Source organism: Anoplolepis gracilipes, chromosome 10 (assembly GCF_047496725.1).
Source record: "Anoplolepis gracilipes chromosome 10, ASM4749672v1, whole genome shotgun sequence".
Taxonomy (NCBI): Eukaryota; Metazoa; Arthropoda; class Insecta; order Hymenoptera; family Formicidae; genus Anoplolepis; species Anoplolepis gracilipes.
In genome coordinates this window covers 5,224,449-5,235,392 of record NC_132979.1, presented here as the reverse complement: position 1 = coordinate 5,235,392, position 10,944 = coordinate 5,224,449, and the positions used below count along the sequence as shown (strand labels likewise).

General features: G+C 33.3%; 1 protein-coding gene across 1 annotated transcript; it reads right to left on the bottom strand.

The window, feature by feature from the left end:
• Positions 1-375: 375 nt before the first annotated feature.
• LOC140669970 (beta-1,3-galactosyltransferase 5) lies at positions 376-10,414 on the bottom strand. The gene is made up of 5 exons (XM_072900239.1): positions 10,400-10,414; positions 9,877-10,114; positions 9,307-9,498; positions 7,174-7,889; positions 376-6,878 (listed from the first exon to the last, which is right to left on the bottom strand). Exons 4-5 carry the CDS (start codon positions 7,304-7,306, stop codon positions 5,761-5,763), a joined length of 1,251 nt encoding a protein of 416 aa, XP_072756340.1. The 5' UTR covers positions 7,307-7,889; positions 9,307-9,498; positions 9,877-10,114; positions 10,400-10,414; the 3' UTR covers positions 376-5,760.
• Positions 10,415-10,944: the final 530 nt, after the last annotated feature.

Below are 10,944 nucleotides of genomic sequence, written 5' to 3'. Positions count from 1 at the left end.
GAGTTACGCAATTGGACTAATGCAATATTAATGCCTCGGGAATTCCCTATGTGAATTTAAATTACCGAGATTTAATCACAGATATGTTACGTATCAGAAAAACATTGTGAGCAAAATTTTTGAAAATCTTCTTTGAAGAAAAATCTGATTCTAAAAAATAACTAATATGTTTATTATTAAAATTAAAACCGAAATTTCTGAGATGTAAATATATGTTCAGAAATAATTAAAAATAATGGAGAAAAAATAAAGATTATGTGTGTATTAAAAAATGATAAATTATTTCTTTTCAATAAAATATCGATTGGGATTACCATTGGTTTTCTTCTTTCTGAAACAAGACGTAATGGATTTAAATAACGAGATGCAGATAAATATGAGCAAAGAATTTATATTCTTCAAACAATGATTGAGCACTTGTCATATCTGAGTGTTACGCTATAAATATCGAAATAAAAAATATATTCGAAGTTCTGGAACGCGTACAATCTCAAACGTTTATCGTAAAATGGGAGGAAATGTTCAGGCCGCGTGTTTTTCGTTCCATGAACTTCAGGGCGATTCGATTTCTCACATCACTTTAAATTCTAAATAATGCTTCGAGACATTCATTTATCACTGAAAATGACAGTAATATCATGTGAGAAATCAAGTCGTCGACACGCGCGATATGCGACATGTTGCGCGAGATGTGCGTGTAAAAATTAATACTTTTTTTCCTGTTTTCTTCGCAACTTAGAACGTCACACATAACTCTACGATGATGATAAGGGTAAAGAATAATCGCATAATCACTTTATTTCTCGCGTAAACATCAGTCTCGCATAAGAGATATAGCTAATAAAATACGCTTCTTTCAGCGTGTCGTTGAGAATCGATAAGAAGTAAAAGGTTTTTCTCTTTGATTTGACTCGAATTAATACTTACGTACGTTTTATAAAATATTTTAGATCTTACTTTAGAGATTTCGTAGATTACATTTCTCACAGATATTTTATAAATTTTTATAAAGTGTCTTTTAAGATTTTTTAAAAACTAAAATGCGCTTCGTAGATCTTTCGTACAAGAGCTGAACATCACACACAATCGCTACAATATAATAAATTATATAATATAATAAGAAAATAATTACGCTTAATATGACGAGTCTCTACATCCGATGTATTATAAAATTAGGTAAATTATTTAACGCAATTGTAATTCGCATACGTATTCGATACACATGTGCATTTAATTCACCTATTCACCTTGCTTTCATTTTGCAAGGTAAATGCTAATTTCATTGACTCGTGCGTCTTAATCCATACCGGATGTCCTGCGCGAATTGCGTTGTTACATATTTCGCAATGCGATAAAAGCGTAACGAGCCCGAGAAGTGTCCATTTGTTTAGATTTTTCACACTCATACTTACAATTTTTTGTATAATATAAATATATATATGTGTACTTTTTCTATATTTTTATAAACAAAGTTTGTCATAAAACGTTAATAATTAATATAATTAAAGATTTACTTAATTAAAAAAAAATAAAAATTGTTTCAAGCATAAAAATTAATCCAGGAAGAATTCAAACCAGATGATTGATAATTTAATCAGTCATCTCGCGAATGTTTCAAATAATGAACGAGTAATAATTAATTAATCTCACACATTTACAGACATTCTATAATATAATATAGATACATAAAAAAATAAAATGCAACTCACTTAGCTAGCTTAGAGTTACTTCGATCAAGCTCCGATTAATTCGCTTTCCTTTTCCATCTTATAAATTTTTTACCTTAGAGAGAAAAGGAAAACAAATTAATCAGGTGTTTGGTCAAAGTAGCCCTTAGCCTACTGGTTGTAGAGAAAAAAAAAAAAGAGAAAGAGAGCGCGCGAGGAGAGGATTGAAAATAAATTATTATCCGTCGCACGATCGCGCGTTACGACGAGTGTGACAATTGTTATCTCCGGATACGCAATGATCGTGCGACGTGCCTATCATGAACGAGAGAGAACGTATATACGTATGGTACAATACTGCAGATTCTCTAGAACATGTAAGTACGTATACTATCGTGTCAAAACTAAATGACTCTAACTTGTAATTTTTTTTTTTTTGGTTCAGAGAACGTCGATGCCGATCCGTTTTGCGACGATGACGTATCCTCGCAAGAACTTGTCTATATACTAAATCTGCAGGATCGATCTGTTATTCCGAGAAACTGTGCGCTTTCTTGCAATACATAAATGAATACATAAATGAATGCCCATACATATTTCGCGTGAGCAAACCCATCTTTTTTTAGTACAGCGTATAATGGTATTATGAGTCATGCAAATAATCTAATCGTCTTCGTTCGGTTCAAAAATATCTTTTATCCTTTATACCACTATCTTTTTTTGCAAGAGAAAGTCTCTCTTGGAAATGTTATTTTTCAACGAAATACAGTAGACTAAGTGATGTTGTTAGATATCCTCGGGATCAAACAAGATTTCTTCTCCCGTATGAAAAGATTACGCTGTAATCTTCTAATTAATCGGGATGGAAAAACATTTCCTTAATCCCGATATAAACGATGATTATTGCACATAAAAATCCTTTTATACTTCTCGACGTGTTGGCGAAAAATCGTGCCAAGGACACAATTGGACTACTACGTGTTGTATCGCAACCGAGCGGAGAAGCCTTGACCTGATCTTCGGGGCTCATTAATTCGCGACAATTCGCGCGCGATTTTTCGAGCGAGCGTTCTCACGGCACCCAAGAGAAGCAGAAGACGAACAGAAAAATATATCCCGTCTTTGTTTATTTAACGAGATTGAACGAAATAGATTTCGAAACTAAAATTCTAACAAATCTAATAGTGTACTAAAAAAAGAGAAGATAGTTTTTTGTAAAAAAATAAGCACACATGATGTGTTTTAAAATCGTCTTACATTTAGTTAAACTATCAAATTTATATTCTAACAATACAAGGTTATATAATTTAAATTATTCTATTTAGAATTTTAATGTATACGTATATTCTAATATATGTACGCATATTTTTTATTTTGTAAATATTTTACGTGTCGAAATGTTTTCACGTCATATAAAATTGATAAATGAATTCTTCTGAATTTAAAAATATATTTGCTAAGTTAATAAAATATAAAATAATTTTAAAATGAATGTGTACTTATTTTTTTATGAGAAATTATCTTTTCTTTTCTATCGCATTATGATTTTGATCTTTATCAAATATTCGTTATATAATAAGGAGTTATTATATAATAATGTTATATAATAACTCGTTAGAATATTGATGTGGGAATTTTAATCAATTTTTTGGCGAATTTAAGAGATGTAAGAATAATAAAGGAATAAATTTAAAATAAAAGTGATTACAATAATAATATAAAAATAGATTTTTTAAACAAAATACGCAGGAACACAATGTAAGCCCCCGATGCAATAAGATATAAAAATAACTAATTGTGACCAATGTGCGGACAAGATAATGAGATTATAAGTAAATATAATTCTCCAATAATAAGAAATTAACATTAATGAAAATATTAATAAAAACTATACTTATGAAATAACTAAGATTCGTATTCTTATATTTAACAGTAATCAAAATCAAATAGCTATTTATTTAATCATCATAAAAATCATTAAAAAATAAAAACTATCCATCTTATCATTGGAAAACGATTGAGTTATTTTTACTTATAATCGAGAATCTCAAATACTTTATGGCTCTGGTCCATTATTATTTCATCGCGCCTCGAGGGGTTCCAAAAAATCTAGTAATCGTGCTTCGGACGTATGGCACCGAGAACGGAAATATATACTACGATACTTCCGCAGGATACGAAAAAAAATGCGATAACGAATGCCTCGAATATACATATAGAAGGTATGGTCGATATCGAGCGCACGAGTTTCGCCCGCGTTATCGCGCGACGCATTATCTAGACGATGACTAGATAATAATTCGGCGGAGAAGGGAAGCCGGTGCTCCGGGGCCACTCCATTCATTCGTGACACATTTATTTTATGCCTCGTGTATCGCGCTCGATTGATGCAATATGCGCGTCACATCGACACAATCTCGCAGATTAACTCTTCGCGGCAAAACTTTCTTGCAGGAAACGATTCTGCCGAAGCGCCGAAGCGTTTAGAATTACATAAATCACGCCATTTTCGAATGTACGTATATTCTTGCTGGTGAAATTACTCCCTTGTGCGCGAGGTCGAGTAATTTTAACTGAGATTGTCGGGTGAACGTGAACGTAATGATAAAATTAATAATTATTATGAAATTATTAGATCGCGGATTTATTTTTAATAATCGTGTCGTTATATTATACGAATATAAAATTAACTTAGTTTTTTACTATCGGTAATATTATCATCATGTCATCCCGTTCACTCAACTACCTCAATTATTTTACCTTGGATTGAAGAATAATGGAAAAAAAATTTGTTTATTATTATAGAGACATCATTTCCTCAACGAAAATATAAATTCAATTTTTGAATATTATAATATTATATAAAACAGGCCTTTTTTCAAATATCCAAGCAATATATTTCTCTTAACACTTTGATGCTAATATTTAGTATATTGGTAATTATAAAAGCTTAATCATGGCCTCAATTTTTATAAAAACAAAATTCTTTAATTCTTTGTAAAAATAAAATTAATAAACTGCTATTAAAAACTATATACATTCGTTAAAGGTACTATAAATATTAAATGACACTGTAATGAGAAATATCGACTTTTCGTTTAGGAAAGATTGCTTTCGGATTCTTCTCGTCAAGAGAAAGCGCGTGATATGTGATACATACTACTACATATTACTGTGACCTGATTATAGCTGATTAGAGATTTTAATTAATTTGATTACATGTGTATGAGTACCCGTGTAATCGTAACGAGGTTGCAGATTACACAAAAGATTTCCTGGGAATTCTTTTCTATACGAATAACGTTCTTCCTACATTATACAATAAAAATATTGACCCGTGTTCTGCTCGCATATTTAGCGTCGGATGCGGTTGTTCTGTTTTGTATGTGTAATGCAAAAACGGATATAGGTCGTAAACAAAGTACAGAACGAAAATTAGATATACAGGCTAAATATGCAATGAAAACATGGGTGATTATATATACGAGATTTTACCACCGGGACATAAAAAGAACCAGGAATCGAGAAAGTTATGGAATCTCTTATAATTATTTTAAGAGAACTACAAGAGAGACACACACACACACATTTCCCCTTTTTTCGCAAAAATAAAAAATGTTTATATTACAAAATATAATTTTATAATTAAGTCTACGCGCGATAAAATAAAATATTTGTTGAGATTTTCAAAACAGATAAACTACAGATTCGATCTTACAGCATATTCGTCTGAGATAAAGATTACCACTTTCATTCTCGACTCCTGTGAGAAAAGCCTGAGTCGTGAGACGTTTGGTGCATCGTGTAAAAATCTAAGCGGCGAAATCTTCAAGTCTCTCGTGCCGCGACATACAATCTCCGACTATAGTTTATACGCGTGTCACCGAGTTCTTCTCCGCGTTTGAGCCAAATGTGTATGCGTGTGTTGACGCGCGTGTATGACTACGTATATGAGGTGAAACGACGGCTATATACAGCCGCGGTCGGCGTTTAACCGGGCACTCGAATCGCATTAAGGCGGTAACGATTGTATCATTTGGTTCGCCAGGGTCAAGCGTAGGACCTTCGTCGCCTTTGGCCTCGCTAGTAGTTATCACTTGCACTTGCTCTTACCGTCGAGCAGCTTCTTCCAGAGATCGAACTGCTCACTGTATTTGACCATGTGTATGCTGATGCCCCGCTGGATGTTGCAGGCGGTGTATTGTATCCGCTTGTTCAGGAACTCATTGGCATGCGAGCGTTTAATGCCGAGCTTGTGTGCGACAATGCCCGTAGTGAACACGTCCTCCAATTTCAGGTACGTCTGATCTAAAGCAGCGTCGTATAAACGACGCACCGTGTCGCTCGACAGCAGATACGCCGGTCCGGTGGTGAAGTCCGGGAAGATCGGCTGCTGGAACTGCGCCTGCGACACGTAATACTTGCTCTTGCGATTCCGGATGGGCTTCCACTTTCTGGCGAGTCGACCAAATATCACATTACGGTCCTTTGCATGTTTGTTAATGAATGCCAGCAATCGCGGCACGTTGATGAACATGTCGTCGTCGGTCTTCAACAGGTACTTCACCTTGGAACAATAAGTGTCCACCCACTCCAATGTCGAGATGGTCTTGAGCGTGAGATTCGAGTATGAATCGAGGAAGCGCCCGCGTATCACGTCATTATACATGTTCTGCTCCTTTCGCAGGACCGTCTCCACTCTAGAATCCAGAGTAGTGCCAAGCATAAAGAGCACGCTCATGTCTCTGCGCTGGCCAAAGTGTCCCCAGGTCTGTCGGACTGCCGTTCGCGCGTCGAGATGTGTCGGCGCGGACATCACGATTACTACCAGTTCCATTTCCTTGCCGAGATTTGGACAGCGCTCAGGAATCGGCACCGTGTGTCCGGCCTCGTATATGGCGCGCGCCGAATCATTGCGAATCGCGATCGGCGCTGACTTGGTTGCATTGGCAACTTTCGCCACCTGAAGCTTCTCGTTTGCGCTTTGCTTCGAGCTGATCGACGTGCTCGCGGAAGACGACGCGGAGGACTGCGCGCTGGAGGATGTTGACAGCGTCGTGATGGGGATCGCGGAGTTGTTGCTCGCGTTGTGCCCTGCGTACGGACTCAGAGACACGTTGTCTGAGATGGAGTTCCTGGCTGCTGCTGTCAACCGTGTGTCCACACTGAGATTTGTATGCACATGGAGGCCTTCTTGATACACAGAGAAACCTGAAATTTCGATCAATTATCAATTTAAAAATTTATATTAAATATATTTAAAAAAAAAACATTGATTAGATTGGAGTATCAGAGTCTTAATACATGATATAAATGTTCTTTGACAAAAATAAAAAATGTAAGAATTTCTAAACAATTCAAACTTATAGATATACGATAATAATTGTTTAGGGATACAGAATTGTATATTATCTTGAATTATAATTTCCTTTAGATCATTAAATTATTCATTTAAAGTCAAAGTAACAGTATCATCGTAATGCAATTCCTTCATTAAAATACTCACTAGTGTTCCGTGGCAAGCTGTACTGGCGAACATCATAAACGGTGGTACGATAATACGCGTAGAAGGTCAGGCCGATCAACGCGAGGATCAGGGTCTGCAGAAAACGACTCCTGAGATGCAGATAGTGGTACATGACGGACACTTGTTCTGGTCGCTCTTCTCTCTCAACGCGATCGTCGCCGGAGATTCATATCATCACGGTGTATATTGTACGGCGGACGACCTGACGGCCGTAGTCGTTCCGTCGTAGGCTCCACCGCGATGGATCGGAGCGCTGCAACGTGCCGTCGTCTGACAGGTTATGCCCATACTGTGCGTGAGGCCCCACTCGTTGTCGTTCGTGTTGTTCGTTCACCCGTTCCCTCACTCCAAGGGATCGCGGACGAGACCCTGGCCCCGCGCGCGCGTTACTGTCCTGCTTCCGACGACCAAGAAGACACGCAGTGTCACATTATACGTCGTCGAAGCGGCCGTCACGTTCTCACGTCGTCGTCGTTGTCGTCGTCGACGGTCTTGAAACCGCGCCTGATGCTGATGAGGGAATTCGCTTCTGCCGACCGTTTCCTTAGTTGCGGTTTCGACGTTGATCATCGCATATCGACGTCGCCAATGACATCTCGCATACAATGCTGGATTTATCGACGATTATCTCTTTCCACTTTTTATCATCTGGGTGATGCCTTTTAGTTTTCTCCGCTGACGCTAGATGATATCACCTGTCAGAAAATAAGGTGCAGATGTAATTTGACAGTTCGTCAGAGTTGTCAGCTGATTCAAACTGAACATGTGTATGAGCGATTGTGTTTACCCGGGACAAAAAGTCCATATAAAATTGGCCATATATGGATTTTGTCAATATCTGAGCATATCTTGCCAAATATAGTTATATATAATAATATGATAATTAAATAAAATCATATATGATATCATATGACTTTATTTAATTATCATATAATATCATATATGACTATACTTGGTAAGACATGATCAGATATTGACAAAATCCATATATGGCCAACTTTTTTTCCCGGGTAATCAACGCTATTATTGATTTGAAATTAAATTTCTTAATTAATTTCTAGTATTATCTAAACCTTGCGGAGAAATTTGATTTCAAATGTGTGTATATATATTTGTTTTCCCAAAATATAGTTAATATTAAATTATATATTTATAATATAAATTATATAATTATAATATAATATTAAATACAATTAATATTAAAAATTTAAACACGCGCTCTTTTTGAAAGAGAAAAGGGATTTTTTTTAAAAACTTTCAATTTTCGGGGAGTATCGTTTATCAGAGTATATTCGATAGACGCGCAAAAAGCCTTGTTAAACACTGTAAACAGCATCAGGCCACATAATAGATGTATCGCCGTTAAGTGTACAAACATTATTTTGATCTCTTTAGTTTTTAAATTAGAAAATAAATATAGTGTCGATAATCTATGAAACATTCATCAATTCTTATGTAACGCAAAAAACAAGATTATTTAATATAATAATCAATGAATTGATAATTCCTGTAATTATATTAACTTGATTAATGTAAGAAATAAAGAAATATATATATAAATCTGACCAATAATTTAACAATATGTCATTATATTATATTAAAGGAGGATTTTTTAAATAATAATTAAGGGTTATTACATTTTGTTTAAAAATAATACACGATGGATTCACAAATAAGTGAAAACTAATATTAAAAATTTAATAATTATAAAAACTAAAGACAAGTGAAATTTTTATTATTACAAGAAATGAATAAAAATAAAAAATTTAAATTTCTTATCATGTATGTAAACCAAAAATGTACATACTAATATAACATTATTAAATTAAAACAAACATATAATAACCTCAAACATTTAAATATATTCAAATATTTTAACGAATATGTTCCAAATAATCCAAAGAGTGGAAAAAAATAAAACACAGTTTTAAATATTTGGTGTGCTCAGTAAAGCCTAAAATTTATGATTTTGTTTTTAAGAGAATTTTAATCTTTATATTAAAAACAAAATTAGCTTTGATAAAGATTAAAAAAAACTTTTTTACCTTTTATAATTGATACGACTGATTTTCAAATTATTGTCATCTTCTTTTAATAAATAAAGTCATATACCTTTGTGAAAATCAGTGAGATATTTGGTCCAGTCAAGTTCCTTCATGTTGAATAAAAATAATTTCCTGATCTCTTTTATTCAAAAGATTCCATATCGTTTGAACATTATCATCGGTGTAATTCCATGTCTTAGTTGAAAAATATCCAATTGATTCTATAGCTTTATGTATTTTACCATACAATTTCCACATTCTGAAATATATATAATGTTATTAAGCGATTTGTCGTATTTTATATATACAGAGAGAACGATCTGTCTTAATAATTGTTAGAATTTATTTATTTTATGCGATTTACATTATGTCACAAAAAACATCATTTTTATTGACTGAAGAAAGTATTATTTCGTCGAATTAAATAATATTATAAGATATGTGTAATTTTAAAAATCAAATAGTGTTGTTAGTTTTTCCAAATAAACTATTGTAGTTTTTTTGACTATATTAAGCACAAATTTTATAAAATCTAAAGAAGTTTTTTTCTACATGTAAGTAGCTATGCAGTTTTGAGACAAACTATTAAATATAATCGCAATCGAATAATTAATATTTATTTATGTTTCTACAATACCTCGGGCGACGACTTATACATATTCTTACAGTATCTACAAGAAAGGCCGGAAGCAAATGACAGAACCAAGTGTAAACTTTAAACGGCATATTATCATGTTTTTAAAACAATACTTGGAAACCACACAGAATCTTTCAAAGGATATTTCTGATTTATGCAGATTATTTGATTGATGTATTCGATCCAAGTTGACGCATTAGCTGATATATAATTATAAATTAACATATCTTTGCCTCTCCTATAAAAATTAGCTGATATATAATTATAAATTAACATATCTTTGCCTCTCCTATAAAAATTTAAATATATTTCTTAAAGATCGCTCATTAATCATAAGCCATGCGTTCGAATACTTTTAATGTTATTAATTTGTTTAACATAAAATTGATTATATTATATTACATAAACAGTTGATTATTTTAATTATTTAATAAAGAAACTGATTATGAAAATGACGTATGTTAAAATGTATAAAATCTTTAATATAATGAATTCGTTCCTTCATAATATTTAATTATATTACCTGCATTGATTACAGACATCTCATACACTAGCGATTAAAGCGTTTACAGTAAAATCAACAGGCACCAAATTCGCTGGAATATCGGGATCACACCAAGTAATTCTTATGATACCGAGTAAGATGAATAGTGTACTGCTGATTTTGGTCCATACAAGTTTTCACCCCATCCAACGATCGGTTCTCTAGCAGTGGGCATGACTGAAAAAAATATTTATTATTTTTTTCGCAATAATTTGCGCTTAATAGTAATCTGCAATATTTTTGCGATTTTATATTAAGTTATCACTTTAAAATTTTATTTTTTTGCAATAATACTATGATAATTTATTTGTTACAAGTGGCAATAATTACACTTTTGTTTTGTTCATAAAACATGGACATTTCTCTTTTGAATATGTAATGTGTATTTTATAAGTAAGATAATATTCAAGATTGCACATACGATAAAAATCTACGATAAAGCTGAACTTGATATATATTTCGCACATGTTTTTTATACAACATAATATGAAAATGATATAACTATAACTATAAGAAATGTATAT

What these genes read in the sequence shown, in the direction of transcription:
- LOC140669970 (XM_072900239.1), bottom strand. Translation starts at nt 7,306, where the DNA reads ATGTACCACTATCTGCATCTCAGGAGTCGTTTTCTGCAGACCCTGATC. An exon ending in CAGCTTGCCACGGAACACTA is followed by an intron (nt 6,879 to 7,173) that starts GTGAGTATTTTA and finishes TCGAAATTTCAG; the next exon opens with GTTTCTCTGTGTATCAAGAA.